We start from the raw sequence: 27,209 nt of genomic DNA on the forward strand, positions 1-27,209 counted from the left end.
TGCCCACCCCCATCCACCGCTCCAAGCAGGGCCAGCCAGCGGCTGCTTCTCACCGCCACGTGGGGGCGCGGTGGCAGGCCAACGTGCCCCAGCCCTAACCCCCTAACCGTAGACGCGTGCGGCTCCCCAGCTCCCTGCGCCAGGAGGGATGCCCAGGCTGCGGTGGTTTGGGGACAGAAATCCTGTCTCTTCTAGGTCCAGCTCTTAAACTGTGGCCCTCTTCGTCACCCTGCAGCCCACACACCCCGAAGAATTCTGTCCGTAGTGGGGGCTGTCCCTGGCTGCACCTGGCAAGGAGGTACACGGACCTTCTGTTTCCAGCCCCCCACACCTCTCCGGGACTGGCCCACGAATGAGGCAGGGGAATGTCCCGTTCTCAGGAACTCGGCAGCGTCCATCTTTGGGTGCCTCCTCCCCAGCCCGTTGGAGCTTTATCGGGACCAGGAGTGTGTACACCCGGCCCTTCCCATCCCCTGCTCCCACTCTGGGTGCCCCCCCCCCGCCAGCGTAGGAATGAGACCTAAAAGCACAAAACTGGCTGCATTTGTGACACCCAGACGGGTGAAGACAAGGTGGTTACGTAAACGGGAGGGAAGTTTCGGTTATTACTTCAGAAATACCCTTTGGCCACGGCGGGCACATTTCTCGCTTTCTCTCGAGGGGCCACCTTGCGCACCCAGACTTTCACGCACTCCAACTCGGGCTCCTTCGGACTGGGGTCAGCGCCTCCGACTTGGCTTTTCCTGGAGGCACCAAGACGCAGGGAGAGCAGACTCTGGTCCAGCTGTGCGCTCTTCAGTCGCTGACACAGCTTCCCCGTGTCCCCGGGGTCCTCGCCACCTGCCCCGTGGCCCCGCGAGGAGACCAGGGACGCTAGGCGTGGACCCGCCAGGCAGGCGGAGCCAGCTTGTGGGGGTTGGGGGTTCCAGAGAGAGGTTTTGGGAACAGTCGGCGCAATACGGACGTTTGGAGTCTGGGATGGGGTTCCCAGGGAGGTTTCAGGGAGAAGGAAAGGGGCCTAGGACCGCGCGCAGAGAACGCGTTTATTTGCAGGCGCCCTAGGGGGCGGAAACAGCCAGCTGGACCTTGCTCTGCCGCCGGGGCAGGAAGCGCGGAGGAAACGGGGTTGCCAAGGACAACGCGTTCTGGGCGGAGCTGCTGCTAGGATAGAGCTCGAGGAGCTGGGGGCGGGGCCTGGGGAGAAGGGGGGAGAGGGCGGAGCGTGGGGGGACTGAGCCAGAAGCGGCATTGTGATTGGAGAAGATCTCATGCTCTGGGCGGGGCCTGAGCGCGGGGGGGCGGTGTTGGGGGGTTGGGGCGGAGCTAGGGGCGGGGCGGGGGCGGGCGCCGAGAGCTGGAGCGGGTGGCGGAGACGTGGTTGGCCGGGACGGAGAGCCCTGGGAGGGGTCGAGCCGGCAGGGGCGGAGCCGAGAGGGAGTGGGCGGTGCTGGGTCGCGCCGGGCCTGGGGCCGAGGCGGCGCGGCGCTGACAGCTGAGTCGGCTCGCGGCCTCCCGCCCCCTCGGTGCCCGGCCCCGACCCAGGCCTGGCCTGCCCTGGAGCCATGAGCCCCGGGCTGCTGCTGCTGCTCGGCAGCGCCGTCCTGGTTGCCTTCGGCCTCTTCTGCACCTTCGTGCACCGCGCTCGCAGCCGCTACGAGCACATCCCCGGGCCGCCGAGGCCCAGGTGAGCGGGGGGTGGGGGCGGGGGCCTGGATGGGGCGCTCGAATGGGGGGCCGGGGGGCCGCGTCCAAGCCGGCGTCGGGGCCGGGGGTCCAGCCTCGCCGTTGCGCGTGGCCGCTTGGAGACGGCGGCCGGGAGAGGGGCGCTAACTATTCTTAGTAACAAATTACTCACAGCCGCAGCAGCTGGTCCGCGCCCACCGCGCTCTGCTGGGCCCCACAAACGTGATGGCAGCGACAACCCTGTTAGGTAGGCGCTATTGTTACCCCATCGTTCAGACGAGGAGACTGAGGCGCGCAGAGGCAAAGTCATCTGCCCAAGGTCACACAGTTGGTAAGCCTAGATTGAAACCCAGGTCAGCCTTGGCTCTAAAGTGAGCCCTCGTAACTTTGGGACTTTGAATGGGGTCACTCAACCTGAATTGGATCACGTTATACTTGGGTCACATTACCCTTGGTATTTCTGTCCTGGTACATGCTTTTTGCTTCTCCTTAGTACTTCCATTCCATCCTTGTCCCCCACCCCCACCCCCACATACCTCCTCCCACCAGAAGCTTACCTTTCTGAAGCCTAAATCAAATGTGTCATCCCTCTGCTCCAAAAGCTTCCCATCACTGCAGAAGGAAATCGAATTCTAAATTAAGTCCACTCTATGGCCTGCAAGGCCCCTGCTGAGCTCTTAGAACCCACTCTGTACTGTTCTCATCCCCCCCTTTGCTTGCTCACTGCTGCCCCCAGTCTTTCTGCAACCCCCCTCCTGCAGCTGATTTCTCCTCCAGGGTCTTGCTGGAGACCATCCACCACTGTGTGTAAAGCCCACCTAGCCCCGAACTTCTTATGCGGCCATCTCCCCCGAAGTTGCCTTCTGTTCACTTGTTGACTGTCTGCTCACCTGTTGACTGTGTCTGTCTCCCCCCTTTAGAATGTGAGCCCTAGGAGGGCAGGGTACTGTGTGTTCCCTTGTGTATGCCCGGCTCCTGGCACTTTGCAGATGCTCAATAAATACTTGCTGAATGAATGAACAATGGTATTAGATACACTTTTTAAAACCTCAAGACATGAACATTCTGGAAGGTGTCCACCTCCAGCACAAGCCAGATGACCTGGCATTAGAAGCCTGAATTCCTGTTTGGTGGGTTCGGGAAAGATCTCTATGGCTGGTGACACAGGGAGGTGATATTTCTCCCTGCCGGCTGGCTGTCTTTCCGGGTGCCCTCACCCACCTCTGGTTCTTCCTTTTCCTATGCTTAGCAGCTCTGTCTTCCACGCCACCCAGATGCTTCTTCCCCTCACCTTCCAGATGTGGCTCGAAGGCTAACTCCTCAGGGAGGTCCCACCTGCTTCCATGCTCGAATATATTATGTTCACTTTGTAAACTCCATGTCATTGGAACTATGACGTTGGAATAGTTGTTGGGCAACTATTTGTGCAACCTCTTGTTAAGTGTCTGTCTCTCCCATAAGCCCGTGTCTGTCTTGTTCACTGCCATGTCCCTGACACCTTAGCACAGCAGCAGCGGGTACGTGCGTATGGATACTCGGTGAACAGTGAGTCAAAGTGGATGGTGGAAATCGCCTACACGTCCTGTTAGGGACGCTGTCACCCTTTCAAGTTTTCCCGATCGGCCATCGACAGCTTGGGATTGAATGAGCTTTGTGTTTGTTCTGCTGGGTCTCGTGATGATTTGGGCTTCACGTAAACCCCAATGCTTCAAGCACTGCAGACCTGGTCTGGTCTCTTTGTCTTGAGAAGGCAGAACTGAAATCACGCCCCTCTCTGCCCCTCTCCCATATATTTTTTCTTAATTGCGTTTTCAAAATAAAACGGTGCCCTAAAATTTACCCCTTTAAAGTGTACAATCAGTACTTTTGGGGATAGTGACAGAGTTGTGCAGTCTTGTTCCGGAACATTTTTATCACCCCAAATAGAGACCCAATACCCCTTAGGTGTCACTCCTCACCTCCCCCCACTCCTCACCCCCACCTCCAACCCTAGGCAGCCACGGATCTGTTTTCTGTCTCTAGATTTGCCTGTTCTGGACATTTCATATAAATGGAATCATACGATATGTGGCCTTTTGTGTCTGCCTTCTTTCATTTAGCACAATGTTTTCAAGGTTTATCCATGTAGTAGCCCGTGCCCGTATTTCTCTCTTTTTTATGCCTGAATCCTCCCCTGAATCCTACACTGCAGAATCTACGTGTGACCTACAGGTACCTGTGGGCGGGTGGAGGAGTAGGAGGAGGTTAATTACATAATATTTAATTATATAATTATAGTTGGGCTCTTTATTCTGAGGAGGTGAACTGAATGATACATATGCAGAAAGATTTTGGATTAACAGTTGTCTGGTGGTCACATCTAAGAGTGCACTGAATGAGAGTTCTGGAACCCTTTCTGGCACAGATCAGATGCTTTTGTATTCAGCGCCTGGATCCTCAAACCATGACTGGCAACACCATGGTTGGCTGAGAAGGGTACATGTCGAGTCTCTGGTGGTAACGTTTGCCCCTCAGTGCTTCTAGGCTTTGCCAGCTTTCAGGCAAGGATCCCTCTGCCTTCCAAGGGGCAGCTGCTTCCCCACCCCCCACCCATCCTCCTCCTTATTCGGCAGGAGTCACCGGGCTGCCCTCTCCTCCAGGATGCCCTCCCGGAGCTCCCCACAGACAACATCCTACTGCAACCATCCGTGTCACAGCCGAAAACTCCGACCCCACGTTCAGATCCCACACAGACACTTGTGGCTTCTTCATTTCTCTGTTGCTGTTCCCAACTTTCCCATCAACCCCCCGCGCTCCTGGTAGCGTGGGATGAATGTAAACTTGGCAACAAAAAGTCTCGCCCTTCCAGGTTTTATTTTAGAACGGTTTTTCCAGTATGACTCCTGGCTGGCACGGGTTTCCTCCTCTGCTCCCTCCTTGTCAAGTTGCCAGAGGTGAGGTCTGTTCAATAAATTGCCCGATGGTTCCTGGCGATGGTGGAGACCCCTTGCCGGCTCTGTTGGGCAGTGCATCCAATTGGAGCCATCGTCGCCCCATTCCACTGGCGCGAGGCAGCCATGGCCCGTCACCCTCACTCCCGGCAGTGGCCCCCATCCACACCCCAAGCTGTCATGTGGCTCCCTTCATCCCTGTGGCTGGCCTCACCGTGGGCTGTCCGGATGACCTCTTCTCCTTTATTATCCAAGACGTTCTCTGTCCTCAGGGAACCTTGATTCCCACTGTGCCAACCGCAGCATTACAGGAAAGGGCATGTGCCAGGGACCGGGCAGGGGAGGGGGGTTTTCACCCTCCTTTCTCTCCCTGGACTGCTCTGTCTTATCGCGCCTACCGACAGGGACATGCCAGGTGGACTTCTCTCAGCCCCCCACCCCAGTCGCAGCATTCCACCATCCCCCAATCCTACCATCCCTTACCTGTTTGTTTCCAACGCCCGGTCTTCCGGCTCTGCCTTTCCCTCCCCGGTGTCCCCCTGCAGGAATGGGAAGGAATGGGTTTTAGTCCCCTTTCTTGCCGGGCACTGGGAACCTCACGCCTCTCTGTCGCCTTGGCCTTCTTGACGTGTCACTCACCTTCTTCCCCAAGTGGCATTGGGCCCCAGCGTTGAAGGCGGAGGCTCTCAGACAGGTCTGGTGGGGTGGAGAGGGTCTATCGCTCAGGTGTTCCAAACAGAACATCCTCCCCAAGTGCGCAGCTACGGCAGTGGCCACGGTTACTAGGTTATTCTGGAAACACAGCCAGGCGCGCGTGATGTCCACAGGCCATCTTTCTGCAGGTGGGGCATTGTCAGTTCAAAGCCACTCACCCTGAGTGGGCCTCAGCTGCCGGGCGGCCACACTGCCCTCCTTCCTCCCGCATCTGCCCGCCCACTCTTGACGCGATCTCGCTTCTCCTCAGGCCCCGCCACCTCCCCCTCTGTCCCCACTCTCAGGCTTGATTCCTACCTCCTACCTCCCTGGGTAAATGGAACAGCCTGAGAGAACTTCCTTCCGGGGCTCTGCCACCACAGCCTCCCCCTTCCCTGCACCCGGGCCCACACGCCCTTCCCACTGGGACCTAGGTGCTCCCGGCCAAGGAGAGCCGTCCCCTGGGTTCAGCGACCCTGCCCAGCGGGGCTCCTTCTCTCCCATGTCATCAGTTTTCCTTCTCTCCAGCATCATTCCCATTTTTATATAACATGTTGTAAAAGAACAACCACCCTTCTCTTCCCTTCTCGTTCCCTCCAGCTGCCGCCCCCTTGTCTCTGCACCCCCTCAAGAGTCCCCCTGAGAAGCCTGTTTTGGGTCCCCATCCCTCCCTCCCCTCCTGTCTTGGGCCCAACACCCCATCGGGCTCTGGCACCCACCTCTCCCGATCAGCCCACCCTGCTTTGACCAAAGTCCCAGTGATCTCCCTGTAGCTACACACACTCACACACACGCACGCACACACGGTGGCCCTTCAGTCCTCCCTCGTCTTGCCTGACCCTGGACAAGTCCCTCCCTTGTCCCCTTGGCCTGCTTTCTTCGCAGGCTGCCCGCTCCACTCCCCCTCGGCTCTCCTCTGGTGTCTTCTGTTCAGTCTCCCTGGCTGGTTGTCCCTTTGCTGCCTGGCTCAGTCCTCGGGTCCCTTGTCTGTCTACACTCACCCCCTTGTGGTCTAATCCGGCTGCTGGGCTGTAAGGGCTGCCTCTCAGCTGAGGACTGTCACATTTACATCTCTGGCCTTGGCTCCAAGCATTTCCTCACACGCTGCCCTTGGTGCTTTCCTCTGCAAACCTGCCAGGTTCAAAGCCCGACTCCGGATTTAGTCCGCTTGTCTCAGGTTGGTTCCCAGACATTGATCCCGAGGCAAGAATTGAAACGGGGGCCCCTGGGTGGCTCAGTCGGTTGAGCGTCCGACTTTGACTCGGGTCATGATCTCGCGGTTCGTGGGTTCGAGCCCCGTGTGGGGCTCTGCACTGATGGTATGAGCCTGCTTGGGATTCTGTCTTTCCCTCTCTCTCTGCCCCTCCCTGGCTCATGCTCTGTCTTTCTCGCTCTAAAAAAAAAGAGAGAGAAAAAAAAGAAATGTAAGTGGTTTGGGGGGGTTGGGTGGTGATCCCTGTGGGAGTTGGGAATGCAGAGAGACAGGAGGTCAATAAAAAAAGCCAATAAAGCAAATTACCTCTGGGGGGCCAGTGAGGTGCAACCCCCCGGGGGAGCGCTGAGAGCCGACCCCACCAAGGTGCAGGGCGCAAGGTCATTGGTGGGGGGCTGCTCTGGGGGTGTTGAGCTGGAACTCCTGGCCGTCCTTCCTGCAGGCAGAGCCGGGAGCCCCAGGCAGTGTCTCCATGCTGCCCCCCCAAACCTTCCTGGCTGCGTGGACGAGGGCAGAGGCGGGCACGATTCGGTCTGCTGCCCTGCAACCAGTCCCTCTTTGGTCCTCCCCACCTTAGGACATGGCAGCTCCACTCATCCTTCCAAGGATCAGGCCAGAAGCCTTGGGGCAGCCTGACACCACCCTCCCACCCTCGTCCACACCCCCAGCAAGTCTGCTTGGCTCCTCCTCCAACCTGCCCTGGGAACCCGGCTTCTCACTGGTCTGCGCCCTATCCCCTCCCCCAGCCCCTTGCTGGTGCCCCTGCCTCCACTCCTGCCTCCCACCCACCCCGTTTACTCCCAGCACAGCAGCTGTGAGAGGGAGCCATTGAAAACCCACCAGACCCTGTCTCTGCTCTGCTCAAGACCCTCCGGTGGCCCTCTGCTTTTCAAGGTCAGAGCAGTGTTGACACCAGCCCGCAAGGCCCTTGGCGATCTGCCCCCTCCCTTGGTGACCCCATCGTGTATCACATCTCCCTCACTCTACTCCAGCCACAACACCTTCTCACTGTTCCTTGAACTTATCACGCACATTCCTACCTTAGGATCTTTGCACCTGCTATCTCCTTTGCTGGAACGCTCTTCCCCCAGGTACCTGGGTAGGCTAGTCCTTCATTTATTGCAGCTCACGTTTACCTTCTTTTTTTTATAAAAAATTTTTTTTCGTGTTTATTCAATTTTTGAGAGAGAGAGAGAGAGAGCGCGCGCGCACGCACGTTGGGGAGGGGCAGAGAGAAAGGGAGACAGAATCCGAAGCAGGCTCCAGGCTCTGAGCTGTCAGCACAGAGCCCGACGCGGTGCTCGAACCCACGAACCGCGAGATCATAACCTGAGTGGGATGCTTAACTGACTGAGCCACCCAAGCGTCCCATGTTACCTTCTTAAAGGGCCATTCCCGACCTGCCTGTAGAAAATGGCACCACCTACTCCTATCCCCAGCTCTGATTACCTCCCCCTCTGATTTTTCCATCACTCTCCTTCTTTTCCTTTCCTTTTCTTTTCTTTTCTCTTCTCTTCTTCTTCTTCTTCTTCTTCTTCTTCTTCTTCTTCTTCTTCTTCTTCTTTGTTAATTCACTCTCTATCTCCAGGAGAAGGTGAGTTCCCCGACTCGGAAAGCCCCACCTGTAGTTTCTGTCACCCGTTCTGGATGGGGTCGTGAGTGAGCTTGACTGGAATAAGCCGTGCAGGAGACAGGAAGCACCTGTCAAACGTGCCACCAGGTGACGCCAGATAGACTTGTTGACATTCTGTTGATCACCCACCCACGGCGGACTTAGCGTGACCAAACCATCCCGTGGTGAGAAGGACCGTGGGATGCCTTGGTACCAGCCGCGCAGCCATGGACGGGTGACCACCTCTCCAGCCTCAGCTGCCCTACCTATAAGCCAGGTTAACAACAGACCTACCTCCAGGCAGTAGGGGGAGGACAGATGGAATGAGGCCCAGCATGGCGCCCGGCATGTATGTAGTCAGTGTTCAGGGGATGTCTCCAGGTAATTCGGCACAGCACTATGGGACCCTTTCCACACGCCAACCCCTCCCCTCCACACCAGGGAACCCGCCAGACCTGTATTTGCATCCTGCCCGCATTCTTACACTGGGTGCCCTGAGCCAGTGCCGTGCCTCCTCGGGCCTCAGTCGTCCCATCTGCAAAGTGGGCCTAATAAGACCGCCCTCACAGGGTCCTGTGGGGAAGGGAGCACTGTTTAATGGTGACTTCGGGTGATCTTAATGTTTCCCGTTTCTTCTAGTTTCCTTCTAGGACACCTTCCCTACTTTTGGAAAAAGGATGAGGTTTGTGGCCGTATGCTCCAAGATGTGTTTTTGGATTGGTGGGTCCTAATTGTCATTTGTTGCCCTTACTCCAGCCCAGGTCCCTCATGGGGCAGCCCCACCCCTTCCCCAGGCCAGCACACACACTCCTGCCTCCCCGGCCAGGTCACTCCCACCCCCGAAGTCCCTCCCCTGAGCGCAGAGGCAGAGGAGGCTGGTTCAGAAGGCAACCTCTGCCTTTGGCAGCTGTGTGACCTGAGACCAGACATCAGAAACTCTGAGCCTCAGTGTCCTTGTCTGTAAGCTGGGTGGGGGGTGTGACTCAGTAACAGTCCTTGTACGTGGTGGTGCTTCGCACTTTCCAAAGCATTTCAAAGACACGATATCGCTTGATTCCCAGCAAAATCTTTTGGGTCAAAGGAGGAGTGTAGCAACCCTATTTCATGGGTTTGAAAACTGAGACCCAGTGTGAGATGTGACTCGGCAGTGAGTCCGTGTTAAGCCCCTCCTGGGATGGGACACCCTGATCCTCCCGCTGGGTGGTGATGATATTCACATCTCCGGTCGTTGACAGCCTCCTCTGGGTCATTTTGGTTTCCAGGGCTAAGAAGTACGGACCCGTCGTGCGGGTCAACGTCTTCCACAAAACCTCAGTCATCGTCACGAGCCCCGAGTCGGTCAAGGTAGGAAGCAGAGCAGTTTCTCTGGAGAGAGCCCTTCCCTTCCCTTCCCTTCCCTTCCCTTCCCTTCCCTTCCCTTCCCTGGGTTGGGGGCACAAAACTCGACCCCAGAGGCTGTAAGAGAAATGTCCCAGAGTCACCAGCACTCGGGCTCATTTCCCAAGGATCCAAAAGTCAGTGGCATCTTTCTCTCTGAACACCCACCGTTTGGGAGTTTTGCCCAAGTGATGGGCACATGTTTAGCTAGCTCACCCCCTTAGCCTTGGTTCCTTCATCTTCGAGGTGGGATCATAGCCCCTCTGTCTCAGGGCTACCATGAGATTTCAATATCAATTGATTCACTTAACAAATGTTTATATCAACACATATTTATTTAACAAGCAAAGGGGCAAAAGATACTTAAACATGTACTTCTTTACTTCCTGATTATGAACCCATTTAATCCTCACGGGGGTAGAGACTGTTATCAGTCCCCATTTTAGAGATCAGGAAACTGAGACGGTCAGCACTGATTGGTCTGGACTACGTGGAGGGCGGTGCCTGCGATTTGGGGACTAAGAATGGCCCTCAGATCGTTTACCTTGGACTTGGCTGACATGGGCTCAAGTCTGGGCTCTGTCACCACTCTGGGCCTCAGTTTCCTCATGTGTAAAATAGGGATGATGCCTCTTACAGGTGGCGAAATAGCATGTTTGAGCCATCTAGCCCATGCCTGGCACACAGCAGTTGCTCAATAAATGATGGTGCTCTTTTTCTCACAGTGGGTACTCAGCAGAGTGAGCCTTGGCATGACAGGGAGAAGATGCAACTTAGGGTCCAGACCAGGAGAAAAGCCGAACAACCATGGTGTCTCTAAAAGGATGTAACAAATACTTTTTTTGTAAAGCTTAATTTCAAGTGTAGACACAGTTTAAGATTTTTAGGGGCACGTGGGTCTCTCAGTCGGTTAAGCATCTGACTTGTGGGGTTACAATCTCACGGTTCGTGGGTTCGAGCCCCGCATTGGGCTCCGTGCTGACAGCTCGGAGCCTAGAACCTGTTTTGGATTCTGTGGCTCCCTCTTTCTCTGCCCCTCTCCTGCTCTCTCTCTCTCTCTCTCTCTTTCTCTCTCCAAAATAATAAATAAACATTAACAAAATTTTTTTAAGATTTTTAAAGCATGCTACCAAAAGCCATACACAAAGACCTTCATGACGCTCAATGAGAAAAGTTGAACAATATATATTAATATGATGCATTGCATGGATTAATTTTCAAGTATTAAACCAACCTTGCATTCCAGCTCTCATGATACAATTTGCTCATCTTCTGCTAAGAGTTTTTGTCTTTATACTTGCCTTGTTTGGGGATCAGATTAATAGGCTTCACAAGATGAGTTGGGAAATGTCCCCTCTCCTCTATTTTCTGAAGGAGTTTCTATGGGGTGGTGTTATTCCTTCCTTTAATGTTTGATAGGATTCACCAGTGGAGCCATCTGGGCCTGGCATTTTCTTTGATGGAAGTGCTTTTTGTTTGTTTTAATTACTCAATTTATTTAATTGATTTATGGCCATTCAGAGTTGCTATTTTTCTTGGGTTTGGTAATTTATGTCTTTATTTATTTATTTATTTATTTATTTATTTAGAGACAGAGACAGCTCAAGTTGGGGAGGGACAGAGAGAGAGGGAGAGAGAGAGAATCCCAGACAGGTTCTGTGATGTCAGTGCAGAGCCAGATGAGGGGCTTAAACCCACAAAGCTGCGAGATCATGGCCTGAGCCGAACCCATCCAGGTGCCCCTGTAATTTGTGTCTTTCAAGGAATTTGCCCATTTCATCTAATTAAAATTATTGGTATCAAGTTGTCCATAATATTTATTGATTTCCTGTTTCATGTCTCCTGGATCTGTGGTGATATCCCTTCTTTCATTCCTACAAATAATTTGGGCTTTCTTTCATTTTCTTAATCAAGCTAGCAAAAGGTTTATCAATTTTATTTATCTTTTCAAAGAACCAGCTTTTGGGTTTATTGCAATTCTCCATTGTTTGTCCATTTTCTACTTTATTGATTTCTGCTCTTTATTATTTCCTTGCTCTATTCGTTTAGGGTTTAATTTATTCTTGTTCAAATTTTTAAGGTGGGAGTTTAGAAAATTGATTTTAGACCTGTTTCTTTTCTAATATAAGCATTTAAATCTATACATTCCCTTGTAAATACTACTTTAGGGACAAATGTACCACACATTTCAATATGTCGTGCTTCTTTTTTCATTCAGTTCAAAATATTTTCTAACTTCCCTTGTGATTTCTTCTTTGAATCAGGGATTATTTATATGCATATTGTTCACTTTCTAAATATTATGGTATTTACAAATATCTTTCTGTTATTGATTTCTAATTTCATTCTGTAAGGGCAGATGAAATACTTTTCATGATTTCAATCCACATAAAAAAATTGAAGCTTGTTTGACGACCTAGCACATGGTCTATCTTGGTGAATGTCCATGAGTACTTCAAAAGAATGAATATTCTGTAATTGTTGAATGGAATATTTCAGAAATGTCAACTAGATCAAGTTGGCTGATAGTGTTATTCGAATCTTTTAAGTCCTCACTAATTTTCTTCATACTTGTTCTAGCAATTATTCTGAGAGGAATGTTGAACTCTCCAACCACAATCATGGGTTTTTCTATTTCTACTTTAGGTTGTACCGATTTTGCTTTATGTATTTTGAAGTTCTGTTATTAGGTGTGTACACATTTAGGATTAATATGTCTTTGTGATGAACTGTGTGATTTATTTTTAGAAATGTCCCCTTTATCCTTGGTAATATTCCATTTCCTGAAGCATATTTTGCCTGGTGTTAATGCAGCCACTCCAGCTATCTTCTGCTTAGTGTTGCTTGGTATATCTTTTTACCATCCTTTTACTTTTAACCTATCTGGGTTTTTAGATTTAAAGTGGGTTTCCTATAGATAGCATATAGTCTGGTCTGGTTGCTTTATACTGTCTGACAATCTCTGCCTTTTAACTGGAGTGCTTAGGTCATTTACGTTGAATGTAATTATTGATACGGTTGGGTTTAAATCTACCACGTGGCTGTTTTTCCTCTGTCCTGTTGTTCGTTCCCCTGTCTGCCTTTCCTGCCTTCTTTTGGATTGAGTATGTTTTAGTATTCCACTTTATCTCCACTATTTGATTATTGGCTCTCTTTCTTTCTCTCTTAGTGGTTGTCCTAGGGTTTATAGTATAATCTTTGACTTATATCAATCTACTATTTTATCTCTGTCTGCTTTTAAGGTTTTCTCTTTATCACTGGTTTCAGAAATTTGATTATGATCTGCCTTCATGTACTTTTTCTTGTTGTTAATTCCATGTAGGAGTCTTTGCACTTCCTGGATATGTGGGTTCCTTGACCACATTTGCAATACTTATAATAAATGTGTTAAAGTTCTTTTCTGCAAATTCCGTCATCTCTATTATTTCTGAGCCTGGTTATAGGTAGATCTTTCTGCTCTTTGACGTGTCTAGTGATTTTATGTTGGCCCCTGGACACTGTTGAGTTCTCAGTTTTGTTTTATTCCTTTAAAGAGTGCTGGAATTCATTCTGGCAGATGGTAAAGTTATTTGTGTAGATCAGTCTGATCCTTTCCAGGTTTGCTTTGAGGCTTTTGTAGGGTTGATTTAGGGTCGGCTTTTACTCTAGAGCTAGTTAAGCCTCACTACCAAGGAGTGACTCTTTCTTCTGGGGGCCGCTAATAAAGGGCTTATGTCTGAAGTTTACCTCTGGCCAGTGGGAACTTGGACAGTTCTTGGCCTGTGTAAGCTCTGAGAACTGTTCAGCCTGTAGTTACTCGGTAATTCTCCTTGTCCCAAAAGTTGTTTTTAACTCAGCTTTGTGTCCATGGTGCATGTACACAGGCTGGTATTCATTCAAAGATGTAGGGGATCCCTATGCAGATTTCTGCACAGGAGCTCTTTCTCTACATGGCTCCCTCCCCTCAGGTCCTCTGCCATACAAGTTCTAGCCTCCTCTTGTATGTCTGGACTCTGATCTGTCTCATCAAATTGGAAAGCCTACGGGGCTATATTTGAGTTTCATCTTTTAGTGCCTTTATCCTGAAATTGCAGAAAGCTAGAGTAATCTTCGGTCATAGGTCTCATATCTTTTTTTTTTTTTCCTTTTCCTTCTTTTAGGATTCACAATCCTTCACTTCCTGTTGCTCAGTGTCTGAAAACAGACATTTCATGTGTTATGCCTATTTTTCTGATTACTTATGGCAGGAGGACAAGTCCCCAGCAGTTATCCCTTAGTGGGCAGAAGTGTGCTGCCAGTGTGGACAGCAGAGAAGGTGCTGGGGGTGCCCCCATGCACTCCTCACATCCCAGAGCTCAGCTCACTGGGCCTTCAAAGGATCCCCAGCCCCAGGGACAACAGGCATGGGGACCCTTGACTTTGGGGGCACCTGATTAGAGCCTGTGTTGAGGCTGCTGTGCCTCAGTGTGGGGACTCCTCACTTTAGGTTGGGAGGGTTGGTCCAGACCTTGGACAATTTAGGAATGTTTGAGAGGGACCTGGGAGGGGGGTCTTTACTGCCATGGGGATGGGGCCTGCAGGCATGGGTAGTGAGGAAAGTTCGTTTACAAATGACAGTGTTTGGGTGGGGGTGGGGTTCTCAGGATGTGGCTCATGCCCCAAGGTCAGCCATTTTGGGGGGTTCCTTTTAGCTAAAAAATTGATATTAGACCCCTGAGCTAAGCTCCCAGATACCAGAAGCCCCTGGATTAATGTACAATGGAAATACCATCTTCCTGCTTCCCAGTGCCCACAGGATGAAGCTCAGGGTGCCAGAAGGCGGCCTCTGGGATCCAGCCCCCGCTCATGCCCATCCCTACCTCTCATTTTGCCTGAATGCAGCAAGTGGCCTGGGCTTCCCCCTTCTCTTCCCTCTCTGCCATGGCAAATTGCTGGGATTCAAATCCCGTTCCCACCATTCACCATGTGTGTGACCTTGGGCTAGTTTTAAATCTCAGTTTCTCCATCATATGTAAGATGAGCATAAACACAGCACCCACATCTTAGGATTGACCGAGCACTAAATGAGCTACAGGTGCTGTTGTGCACCTGACATTTACGGGGCACGTGCTGTGTGCCAGGCACTTTTCTCAGCACTTTTCATGTAGAACAAATTTACCCTTTGCAGCAACCTCCCCAGAGTAACTTGCCTGTGGTCATGAAGTGAGTCCAGGGCAAAGCCAAGATGGTGAGCCCAGATCCAAATTCAAGCCAGCTGACTCCACGGTCTGAGCTGTTAACCCCTGGGCTATGCTGGCTCAAGAGCCATCAGCTAATGTTATTATTGCTACCATCCGGCTTGTGGCGAGGCAAGTTGGTCCTTCCTCCAGGAAGCCCTCCTTGGCTTCCATGGCTGGGTTGGCACTAACAACCCCTGAACCTGTGCCAAGTGTCTCTCCTGTGTCCCAGAAGCCCTCCTCCGGGCTTCTCCCCTTCCCTATTCTGGTTTCCGAGCAGCACCTGCATTTTCTTGTTCTCACTGCTTTAGAAGGTGGTGCGGTACAAGATCTGTGCATGGACATGGAAGTGAGGACCCCCCACAACGCCACTCCAGCTGAGTGGCCACAGGAATATCACTTCACCCCTCTCTGCCCCACTTTCCTCACCCCCAAGCAAGATGCTATTGCTTGAAGACAGGACTTCTGGAAGGTTAGGTGGGATTGCACGGAATGAGGTGTTCACACCACAGCTGGCACCCGGTCAGTGGTGATTGTTGGGGGCGTGTTTCACAAGAGTCCAGAAAACTGCTGAATCCTTTGCTTCGTCTCATGGGTACATGAGCTCACGTTGGCTTTTTGGGGATGTTTAGAAGTTCCTGATGTCAACCAAGTACAACAAGGACTCCAAGATGTACCACGCAATCCAGACCGTGTTTGGTGAGAGGTAAGGCCTGCCGAGGGGCTGGGGGAGAGGCCAGGAATGCCTCTGGCTGCAAGCAGACAGCCCACGGGGACCAGGGCATTGGGTGTAGCATGAAGACCAAGGCCCTGGCTATCAGTCACATCACAGGTGCCCCATAAATGGTGGCTGCTGCTCTCGTCATTATCACCTCCCTTCTCCTCTTTCCCCTGTGGATAGCAGGCGGGAGTGTGGGGGTTGCAAGGTTGGTGCACATGATCACCCCCATTTCTTTTGTATTTCTTTTATTTTTTATTTTTGGTAAAATTCACAAAATTCTTCATTTTAACCACATTGGAGTTACAATTCAGTGGCATTTGGTCCATTCACAATGTGGTGTAACCATCACCACTGTGTAGTTCCGGAATATTTCCATCATCCCCAAAGCTGACCCTGTCCCCATCAAGCCATCGGTCCCCCTGTCCCTTCCTGTTTCTCACATCAAGCATTTGTCTCCCCCAGACTGTTTGGCCAAGGTTTGGTGTCAGAATGTGACTATGAGCGCTGGCACAAGCAACGCAGGGTCATGGACTTAGCCTTCAGCCGCAGGTGAGTGTATCCAAGATGGCGGGTCTTGGGAAGACGAAGGTCTTCACCGGAGGGGGCCTCGCCCAGGCTGAAGTTAGAGGGGAGAGCCAGGCAGGCTGCTGGGGGGACAAAGGGCTAGCCATCAAGGGCTGAGTAACACTGATGCCTGGGGATGGGGTCTTTTTCCCCCCAAGAACTTCCCTGCTCAGACCTCATCACTCCTCCTCTGGCTTTTTATTTTCCTTATTAGCGTTCTCATTGTTAGTAACATTTTATTTTTTAAATAACTTTTTATTTATTTATTTATTTATTTTTGAGAGAGAGAGAGAGAGAGAGTATGATATGAGTGGGGGAGGGGCAGAGAGTGAGGGAGACAGAGGATCTGAAGTGGGCTCCCGGCTGACACAGCCCCCATATGGGGCTCAAACTCACAAACTGCAAGATCATGACCTGAGCCAAAATCAGGTGTTCAACTGACTGAGCCACACAGGTGCCCCTAAATAACTTTTATTGAGATGGGGTTTTTATAACATATGTTTTACCTACTTATCCACAAAATGGAACAACCATCACCACAGTCAAATTTAGAACATGTTCATCACCCCAAAAATCAGGCACTCCCCATTTCCCCTCAATGGGCTCAGCCCTGGGTGACCATTAATTTATTTTTCATTTCTATGGATTTTCGTATTCCAGACATTTCTTGTAAATGGACTCATACGACATTTCTTTTGTGTCTGTCTTCTCTCACTCAGAGAGAAGGTTTTCAAGGTTCATCCATGCTAAAGCCTCTTTCAGAACTTCACTTTTTAAATTGCCAAATGAAATTCCATTGTATGGACGTACCACATTTTGCTTGTCTATTCATCAGTTGGTAGACATTTGCGATGTTTCCAATCTTGGCTGTTTCAAATAATGCTGCCATGAACATTTGTGTACAAGCTTTTGTGTATATGTATGTTTTCACTTCTCTTGAGTGTGTACATACCTAGGGATGGGATTGCCAGGTCATAGGGGAACTCCGTGCTTAACATTTTGAGGAAGGTTATCTTTTAGTTGGATATAATTTCAAATTTACAGAAAAATTTCCAGAACAGTCTAAGCTACTTCTGTATATCTTTTACCCAGGTTCGCTTATTGTTTATTGTTTAAATCACCATTTGTTTTATCATTTCTTCTGGATGTGCATATATAAACATATTTATCATTCTTTGTGTGTGTGTGTATATTTACAATTTTTTAATATAGTGTACTTTTAAAACCATTTGAGAGCAAGTTAGAGACATTGTGATTCCTTCCCTTAAATACTTATTTCCTAAAAACGTGGACATTATTTTGGATGTCAATTATCAAAATGAGAAGATTTAACATCAATACAGTTATCTAATCTACAATCCGCATTTGAGTCTTGTCATTGTCCTTGTCATTATAGCTATTTTTTTCCTTGTCTAAGGTCCAACCCCGGATCACAGGTTACACTTAGTTCCCACATCTCATAAGCCTCCTTTGTTCTGGAACAGATCTTTGTCTTTCCCTGACTTCCCTGATTTTAAGGTTACAGGCCAGTTTTGTAGAACATCCATCAATTTTGTGTGTCTCAGGTTATGCCTTTTTGGCGTGAATGGCACAGAAGTGGTGTTGTGTCCTCAGGGCATCATATTAGGAGACCTGCGTTGTTGACCTGCCTCATTGCAGGAGATGTTAACTTCACTCACTTGTCAGAGACAGCGTCCTCCAGGTTTTTCCACCCTTAAGTTACTAGTTAGTGCATAATCTGTGGTTGACTATATCTGACTATATATACATAATCGCGTAGACTTTCATCACAACCTCCCTGGCCTCCCTACCTCCTCCAATGCATCCACCTCACCGCCCCTGGGGAGATCTTGCTAAAATTCACATCACTTTCCTATCCTGAAGCCTTCAAAGGCTCCCTATCACATGAAAGATGAAGGTCAGATTTCACCCACCCCCAGTCTGGCCTCCAGACCCTTCCAGTCTTTGTACCCTCTTTCCTCCATCTTTTGGGACATCTGGGCTCTTTCTGGCATCTCTGCATATGTCCTTGCCTTTCTCTCTGCCTTGTGTGCTCCCCTGCAAAATTCCTGTGACTCCTTTGATACCCAGCTAAGATGTCACTGTTAGGGAGCCGTGGTCCCTGATCCTCTGAGGCTGAGTTTATGCCTCCAGCATGGATCCTGTCACACCCACTGCAATGATTCTCATTCAGCCCACCTTCGCCACCAGACTGCGGGCAGAAGGCAGAAGACGCACCCTGTCCCTGGACTCCTGCGCTCAGCACAGCGCCTGGCCCTTTGTGAGCTCTCCGGGAAGTCCATAGCGTGAATGAAAATATGAATGAAATAATGAATTGGGATAGTCTTGTCCTCACTGGAAAGTTGCCAGGAGTGAGAATGAGGAGGAGCAGACTAGAAAGAGGCCTTCAATTAATACATTCTTGTGCCAAGAGCCAGGGTTACAAGAACCAGCCAAGGTGATATAGCTGCTGCCCGCAGGAAGCTTTGAGGCTATAGATTCTAACCAGCTGACTTCCTGCAGCGGTCATGACATTAATACCAGCATCACTGTCTTGGTGAACCATCCCCAGCACGTAGGACCTCACATTCGAACAGCACTTTGTGTTTTATTAAGAGCTTTTGTAGGCGTTTTTATTTAAAAATTTTTAAGTTGTGTTAAGATACACATACCGTCTGGCTCATTTTCATGTGCACAGTCCATGGCATCAAGTATGTTCACGCTGTTGGGCTGATGTCACCACACATTTTTATTTGTGTCTCACAATAAGGTAATCATCTAAGAGATGGCTGTTTTATTAGAAAGGCAATGTTCACAAAGTTGTATGAAGAAGCTCTGGGAGCCCGCTTGGTTGTGTTTGTGACCGTGGTAGAGTTCTTGGTGAATCCGCCTTCACCGGTGAGAAAATAGAACCCTCTGGTGAGTGTCCTCTCCAGCCAGTATCTACGCAGAACATCATCATATACTCTTAATAAAATCATGACCATAAATTGCCAGTTTCTGCTTTTCTAGATTACTACTTTTACTGGAAGGCGTTGGTCTCAACCATTTCAATAAAAACAAAACAAAACAAAACAAACAAAACAAGGGGGTTGGGATTTTACCGTACTACAAACACTCCAGCCCAACATTTTATATCTGTCACGTCCACAAGAGATTCAGTGTTAGTGTGACAGTCAGCCATGCGCCACCCAAACAGTCAACCTTTTAAAAAAAGACAACTACAAATAATCTCACGTATAAATATATACTTGCAAAACCATGTAAGTGTCCTGGAGAAGTCGACTAGCTACGGAAGCACGTATAGGGGCTACTTGAGGCTTTAAGAGACATTTTCCTGGGAAAGTGGCTTTCGAGTATCCATCTGGAGAGCGGGCAGGTGTGCGAGTAGTAACAGGGCCTAGGGATGGAGGGTGGGAGGACAGAGACCCCCAGCAGAGGGGACAGCATGTGCAAAGACCCTGAGGTGGGAAGGAACGTTGTGCTGCGGAGGCGCTAAAAGGCCATGGTAACAGGAGACAGAGCTGCAGGTGGGCATCAACGTGACAAACTCCCTCTGTGTCCACGTAAGGATGTTCCCCACACTGTTCAGAGTGACAGGTGCTTTGGAGTGTTTTCAGTTGGCAAGGGACTGGAGCAGAGTGGTGCCTTCAGTAGAGGCCGCCGAGGGTGAACCCTGCAGGTGGCTGGGTGGGGGCTGGGCAGCAGTGAGCAAGGATGCTGGGGCCCCACAGAGCCGGGAGCCAGGGCAGGACTGGTGGACGGGCAATGAAGAGCGATTTTCTTTCCTGATTAAAAATTCCCCTTCCTCCCATTTTCTCTAAGAACCTCTTATTTGGAAACCATTTCAAATTTCTGAATAAGTTTCAAGAATAAGAATAGGACAAAGAGGGGCGTCTGGGTGGTTCCGTCAGTTAAGCATCTGACTCTTGGTTTTGGCTCAGGTTATGATCTCGCGGTTCGTGAGATCGAGTCCCATGTTGGGCTCTGCGCTGACAGCACGGAGCCTGCTTGGGATTCTCTCTCTGCCCCTCCCCTGCCCAAGCTCGTGCTCTCTGTCTCAAAATAAATAAATACACTTAAAAACAATTACAAAAAGAAAGGGGTGCCTGGGTGGCTCAGTCGGTTAAGTGTCCGACTTCAGCTCAGGTGATGATCTCACGGTTCGCGGGTTTGAGCCCCGCGTGGGGCTCTGTGCTGACAGCTCAGAGCCTGGAGCCTGCTTCGGATTCTGTGTCTCCCTCTCTCTCTGACCCTCCCCCGTTCATGCTCTGTCTCTCTCTGTCTCAAAAGTAAATAAACGTTAAAAAAAAATTAAAAAAAAAAAAGAAAGAACACCCCCTACCCTTTACCCAGATTGGTAACATCAAAAATCACTTCTGATTACAAAAGCAACAGGTTTCCTTAGTAAAAGCTCAGAAACACGTAATGCACCAAGAAACAACCTCCCTTCTCTCCCTTCCTCGGGGTCACCATCTCTTGTGAATTTGGAGCGTGTCCTTCCATACTTCTCCCTAGGCTCTGTGTTCGGGTGACGAGCCGGGGTAGCTGTCCCCGGGCCAGGAGTGCTGTGGGTAGGGAATTCTGGGTCCGAGGACTCATTTCCACGCAGAGTTGGGGGCTGTGATTGCTCAGGGACAGGGAATGAAATGGGAAAGCAGGCTGCAGGTGGCGACCGGGACAGGGCAGGTGAGGAGAGTGGGCGGTGCGAGCAGAGGGGTCCACGGCTGGGACCCCAGTGAGCCCGTCCTGAGCTGCAGGGGGCGCCCAGAGGCCTCTCTTCCCTTCCCACGCTGTGTCGCCTGGAGTCCCTCCACTGCCACGATCAATGGAGGTCAGAGTTGAGGGGCCCCGTGGCAAACGACCCGTGGAACCATCCAGGCAAAGGCAAAGGGACAGCGTTCGTCCTGAGGGGGATGGCGAAGCCCCAGGGCTTGGTTTGATGACTGCAACCCCAACCTGGGAGCCAGGCCTCAAGGGACGGCCACCTCCACTCTGCCCACTGGTCCCCCCACATAGAGGGGCCGCGGGATGACTGGGCTGGTCCTGGAGGCCCCTGACAGCTGTGCTGTTTCCCCAGCTCCCTGGTCAGCTTGATGGAAACGTTCAACGAGAAGGCAGAGCAGCTGGTGGAGATTCTGGAGGCCAAGGCGGATGGACAGACCCCGGTGTCCATGCAGGACATGCTGACCTGCACCACCATGGACATCCTGGCCAAGGTGACCGGAGCACGGCGGGCCCCGGGAGGGGGCGGTGCCACCCGGGGCCCACCACTGCTCTCCCTCTGTCTTCCCTTTCCTTGCGCTCGCCCTCCCTCCTGCTCCCCCAGCATCGGCCCCTTCTCTGGGTGGGGAGCCCCCTGTCTCCTCGAACATTCGAGACCACAGCAACGAATGCACTCTCCAGACACCGGACGCCGAAAGGTGTGGGGACCGGCCTGTGTCTGGTCAGTGGCAGGAGCAGGATTGGGTCAGGGCTGCCTGGCTCCCGGCTCGAAGCCTACCTCCCCCTCCGAGCCTGCCCTGGGTCTGGCTTGGCTCTGCACCTGGCAGGCTCGGTGGTGGCTCAGGGACCCCCAGCACGGTTAGGCAGCCCCGGCAGCTGGAGTGCAGGCACAGTGAGTCATTGTCGCTCTACAGCTCACTGGGAGGCTGGGTGCAGAGGGGCCACCAAGGAAGGCTGCATTTCAGGGCAAATGCATTTTGTCGTGGAAGGAAGCCAAGGGTGGTGGGGTGGCTACTGTGTGCCCCGTAGTCGTCACCGCATCCCACGGGGTTGGAGTCGTCGTGGGTCAGGGCCCATGCCGCCTGGGTCTCTAGCTGAACGGCCCCAGGCTCCGTGCTGGGTCTTCCAGTCTTCCCACCCCCCCCCCCAGGGATGACCTCGGCCCCCTCTCTCCCCCAGGCAGCTTTTGGGATGGAGACAGGCATGCTGCTGGGCGCCCAGAAGCCTCTGTCCCGGAAGGTGAAACTGATCCTGGAGGGCATCACTGCATCTCGAAACACTCTGGCGAAGGTAACATCTCCACACCCCTCCGAGGACCAGCCACCATAGCTCTGTGCTAATTTGCCAGAGCACCCCCTCCAGGGACCTTTTTCCAGAATGGGTTTGGAGTTCCGGTGTGACCCAAGTGACTTCCGCATCAGTTAGGATCTGCGTAGATCGCCGCAAGGAGAGACTCAAACTCAAGGTGGTTTGAGTAAATCAGGAGTCCGTCTTTCTCTCACGTAAAATGACCCTGAGGCAGGCAATCCAGGATGGCTGCCATAGCGCCACAATGTCAGATGTTTGTGGAATTTTCTAGCTTTCTGTTCCACTGTCCCCAGCACATCACCTCATTGTTATAAGATGGCTGCGGCAGCTCCAGCCATCACTTCCTTGTTCCAGGCATGAAGGAGGGAGAAGGGAGAAAGGTGGTACTCGAATGGATTCCCAGACAGATGCCCAGGGCCCTTTCCTGTTCCCTGGGACTTCAGCCTCTGGGCTTGGAGCCCCCTGATGCCACCCCATCTTTTTCAGCAGTTGATTCCCTCTGGCCGTGGCTTCCTCCTTCCACGCGGTCCTAGCCACCTGCCCCCTTCAGGGGTCCCTTGTTACTTTCCGGTGCGATGTGGATCTTTCAAGGCGTCTTTCCCATCCTATCTAGGGATTTGGAGCAGGAACGGGAAGTCGATGCTTAGGCTCAGCCTGCCACCTTGGTCTAGTCTCCTTGGCTGCTTTATCTTTTCCAGAATTTTCTCACAATCTTCCCACCTCCCAGCTTGCCAGTGCTGCTGTGGGTCTCTAAAGTCGTTTCGGAGCTGGGGGAGCGGGAGAGGGAGACGCGCGTGCTCGGTCGGCGCCCTGAGCGGGAGCTCTCTCGTTCAGTTCATGCCAGGGAAGTGGAAGAAACTCCGAGAGATCCGGGAAAGCGTTCGCTTCCTGCGCCAGGTTGGCAAGGACTGGGTCCAGCGCCGCCGGGAGGCCCTGAAGCGGGGGGAGGACGTCCCCGCCGACATCCTCACACAGATCCTCAAAGGTTCGAGGGCGCCCGCGGGGGCCTTGGGAGGGCCAGGCATCAGGGTGCCACCCGTCAGGGTGACTGATCACCCCTGACTCCAGGTCTGGCTTCTGGGGAGAAGGGCATTTGGTTCTCTGCTGAGCTACGGGGAAAGGGGGCGAGGGGTGTGAGTGTCACCCTGACACCCTGCTTGTCTTCCAGCTGAAGAGGGGGCCCAGGACGATGAGATCCTGCTGGACAACTTCGTCACCTTCTTCATTGCTGGTTGGTAGCTCCAGTGGCGACCGGGGGCTCAGGGCTTTGCAGAAACGGTGGGAACCAGGCATCCCCTAAACTCTGACTCTGGGAGATTTCTCGGGCTGTCTGAGCAGCAAAGTTCTGCCGCAGAATGGAGGGGCTGGGATAGAGGAACAGAAGGCCTCTCTCTGCTCAAGGAGGTCCAGGAGGCCCCCTCGGCGGCCGCTGACCTGGCAACGCAGCTGGCAACTGTGACAGGTCGTGACACTGCCCTTTGGGGCTCAGGAGAGGTTGACCGTGTGCACTCAAGGCTCCATCCCGCTCAGAATTTGTGGGGCAGAGGCCTTTATTAGACCAGCGCAAAAAGACACCCCAAGCAACTTCATTCCTTTGCTCGTGAGCAATTTCTTGAGCATCTTTATCTACAAAACTCCTCCTTCGGCGATCCCTTGAGTGCCTCCTCCTCCGGGAAGCCCTCAGTGATTGCCCAACTGCATCGGGCTCCCAGTTCGGAGCTCTGCATGGTGCCCAGAGCTCTTCTCTGCCCCCAGGACTCACAGGGTTACTCCACGGACTTATCTGTGGCGATTCTAGAAGGTTCGTCTTCCTCACCGGGTTGCATGCTCGGTGTAAGCCAGGGGTTATGCCCTGCTCCCTGTGTGTTCCTGGGGTCCAGTGCAGCACGGATGCGTACAGGGTGGATGAAATGAGTGAGCAAATGCGCGAACGCTGGGCACAAAAGACAGAGGCGGGCGGACAAGACGAGGGACAGTTCATGGTCTGAGGGTGGAGGTGGACAGACAGAATGAATTGGGGATTTTGCTGGCCAGTGGATTTTCGGAGGCGGGTGCATGCACCCCTGCAAGATGAAAGAGGAGGAAGGCTGTCCTGAGCGGGGATTGGGGGTGGAAGAGGGCCCTCCCAGTGTGGAGCACTGTGGGCACAGATACCCCAGGAGCCCCAGAGCGATGTCCGAGTTGGAGCAGGACTTCAGGGCACTGTTCCCTGCACTCGGCAAAATGATCGCTGAACGGACAATGGCTGGCCTCATCCTGCAAGCCAGGAACCCAGCTGTTCCTCCTGGGATGTGGCTTCTCCACAGGCCGGCTCTGTGGCCTGGGCCTCAATTTCCTCATCTCTAAAATGGGGGCCTGGAGGCGCTCCCCAGACTTCCCTCCAGCGCTCCAATGAGGGTTTGATGATCTCCCTCCAACCTCACGGCCCACCCCGCACCTTGAATCCAGACACCGTGGGGCGCAGTGCGGGACGGCAGGCAGCCTCACTTCCCAGCGCCCACTTACTGAAAGGTGTAGGCCCTGCTCTCGAGCCCAGGAGGCCCCGGGCCCCTAGGCTGGCAGTGGGTGCCACCTGGTAAAACCACTTACCCCTTCAGAGGAAATGCACGTAACTCAGGTGGTCCCCTCCCGGGCCAGCCGGGGGGCTTGGACTTGACCGGATGCTGCCAGAACTCAGAAGTGGCCTTCCTGCTCCTGCACACCCCCTGCCCTCTCAGGGGAAGCCACCCACTGCTCTATTCCTCGAAGCTACAAGTACAACCTCTCCAGGCCTCAAGGGTGGCGCCCACCGCCTGGGGACAACACCGGCCGTGGGCTGGACTTGAGCCCCAGGTCCTATCCTGTGGCTAAGAGACTCGACTCTCAGCCTCAGTTTTGTCTTCTACAAAATGGGATGAATACCCCTCCAGGCCAGGCAAAGCTCAAGGATGGTTGAAGGAAGGAGCTTTTAGAGTGTGAAACCCGGATGCGTGCGGGCAAATGCTGTTTATTGGACGACACTGGCTGGCACAGGGGACGTGGACGGGGGCAGGCAGTCTCCTTCATCACTGTACACCCGGCTCAGCTGCAGGGCGCAGAAATGAGGGCCTGAGCTGCCACCACGGGCTCAGGGGCTCAGAGGCGGGTGGGCTGGGCCAGCAGCAGCCCCGCAGTCCCGTGTGGAGCCCCACTCTCCTTTCCCGCAGGCCACGAGACCTCTGCCAATCATCTGGCATTCACGGTGATGGAGCTGTCTCGCCAGCCTGAGATCTTGGCAAGGTATGGAGCGGGGAGGCTCGGGGGGTGGGGATAGTGACTCCCCTTGAAGCTGGTGAAGGGATTGTCTGATGTCTTGTTCCTGGAAGACAACCTGCTCCGGCCCCCCACGGCCGAGCCTCCTCCAATGTGTCCTGCTTCTCTTCACCCCAGGCCCTTTGCACATGCCAGTCCCTCTTCCGGACGCTCCTCTCCCTGCTTTTCTCCTGGAGATCTCTGTCCACCCCCGCAGAAGCCTTCTCATGCCCCTAAAGTAGCCATTCTGCGTTTTCCCCTCCCAGGCTCCTCCCAGCTCGTGAATGCATTTCCTCCTGGGACCATTTGCTTGGAGTCTATTTCGGTCATGAAACTAGAAGCGAGGGACCGTGGTTCTTTTTCCCTCCCCATGCTGCGTTCAGCGCCTGGCCGGCACTGAGGACCCAGCAGAAGTCCAACTAAGTGCTGTAGGAGGGCTTGTCCTCAGCTGGCGAGACAGAGGAGGGGTGCCCGGGAAATGGCATTTGAGCTGGGCCACTGGTTTCCTTGAAGACAAACAGTGAAAGCACTCGAAAAGCCCAACAGGCGTGGGGGTGGGAGCTCGGGATGGGGGGCGAGCCTTGATTACCGTTCTTAATCAGCAGCGTACAAGGGCGGAGGTGAACGGTCGCTTCAGAATATAAAATAGTTGATTGGGTTTTTTTTTTTTTTTTCAACGTTTATTTATTTTTGGGACAGAGAGAGACAGAGCATGAACGGGGGGGGGCAGAGAGAGAGGGAGACACAGCATCGGAAACAGGCTCCAGGCTCCGAGCCATCAGCCCAGAGCCTGACGCGGGGCTCGAACTCACAGACCGCGAGATCGTGACCTGGCTGAAGTCGGACGCTTAACCGACTGCGCCACCCAGGTGCCCCAGTTGATTGGGGTTTTAAATAGATATATTACAGTAAGGTGGTCATTACAAAAGTTTGGAAAAAGCCGAAGAGTTGAAATAATAATAATAATAATAATAATAATAATATAGTAATAATTCCACCACAGGGCCCCACCCCCGGGAGGCAGTTCATGATCAACTACTGAATTTCACCGCGTATTGTATCACATCGCCTCTTCTCCCAGGCCTCTCTTTTTTTGATATTGTCGACACACACACACACACACACAAAACTTGCCATTTTGACCATTTTTTAAAAACATTTTTGCCTGACGACCCCAATAATTTTTTGTAAGGTCATGTGTCCCCTCACCTTTTATCTTATTTTTTAACAAAGTTTATTTATTTATTTTGAGAGAGAGAGAGAGAAAGAGGGAGGGAGGAGCAGAGAGAAGGAGGGAGAATCTCAAGTAGGTTCCGCATGGTCAGCACAGAGCCCAACGCGGGGCTCCATCTGACGTTCGTGAGATCATGACGTGAGCCGAAATCGAGAGTCAGACGCTGAACCGACTGAGTCACCCAGGCGCCCCTATTCTGATCATTTAAGAAATTATTTTTAATGTTTGTTTATTTTTGAAAGAGACTGCAAGTAGGAAGGGGCAGAGAGAGAGGGAGACAGATCCGAAGCAGGCTCCAGGCCGCGAGCTGTCCGCACGGAGCCCGACGCGGGGCTCGAGCTCACAAACCGTGAGATCACGACCTGAGCCGAAGTCGGACGCTGAACCGACTGAGCCACCCGGGCATCTCTCTTCTGGCCATTTTTAAGCGCACAGTTCGGTGGCGTCACGCACCTTCGCGCTGCTCTGCAGTCATCGCCACCCCCGTCCCAGAACCTTCCATCACTGCCAACTGAAACTGTCCCCGTGAAACACCAGCCCCCCACCCCTGGGGACACCCCCCCCCCCCCGTCATACTCGTCTCTGTCTCTCCGGATTTAACTCCTCGAGGGACCTCATGTAATTGGAATCATTCGGTAATTGACCTTTCTGTCTGGCTTGTGTCACTTAGCATAATGTCTCCAA

At 52.4% G+C, this 27,209-nt stretch overlaps 1 protein-coding gene and 1 long non-coding RNA gene across 2 annotated transcripts in view; one reads left to right on the forward strand and one right to left on the reverse strand.

Annotated features, from left to right (window-relative positions):
* The first annotated feature begins 1,516 nt into the window (after positions 1-1,516).
* LOC115516856 (cholesterol 24-hydroxylase) overlaps positions 1,517-27,209 on the forward strand; it is a 32,353-nt gene continuing 6,660 nt past the window's right edge. Inside the window, exons 1-10 of the mRNA XM_030319945.1 lie at positions 1,517-1,684; positions 8,771-8,851; positions 9,394-9,475; positions 15,336-15,409; positions 15,887-15,973; positions 21,069-21,207; positions 21,893-22,003; positions 22,856-23,006; positions 23,190-23,252; positions 25,207-25,279. Coding sequence (XP_030175805.1) covers positions 1,563-1,684; positions 8,771-8,851; positions 9,394-9,475; positions 15,336-15,409; positions 15,887-15,973; positions 21,069-21,207; positions 21,893-22,003; positions 22,856-23,006; positions 23,190-23,252; positions 25,207-25,279 — 983 coding nt within the window. The 5' untranslated portion in view covers positions 1,517-1,562. The remainder of the gene's footprint in view (positions 1,685-8,770; positions 8,852-9,393; positions 9,476-15,335; positions 15,410-15,886; positions 15,974-21,068; positions 21,208-21,892; positions 22,004-22,855; positions 23,007-23,189; positions 23,253-25,206; positions 25,280-27,209) is intronic.
* On the reverse strand, positions 4,518-5,151 carry LOC116738107. Its single transcript, XR_004343718.1, has 2 exons — positions 5,097-5,151; positions 4,518-4,678 (listed from the first exon to the last, which is right to left on the reverse strand). It is a non-coding gene; the product is annotated as an uncharacterized LOC116738107 (long non-coding RNA).

Source organism: Lynx canadensis, chromosome B3, assembly GCF_007474595.2.
Source record: "Lynx canadensis isolate LIC74 chromosome B3, mLynCan4.pri.v2, whole genome shotgun sequence".
NCBI classification, from domain to species: Eukaryota; Metazoa; Chordata; class Mammalia; order Carnivora; family Felidae; genus Lynx; species Lynx canadensis.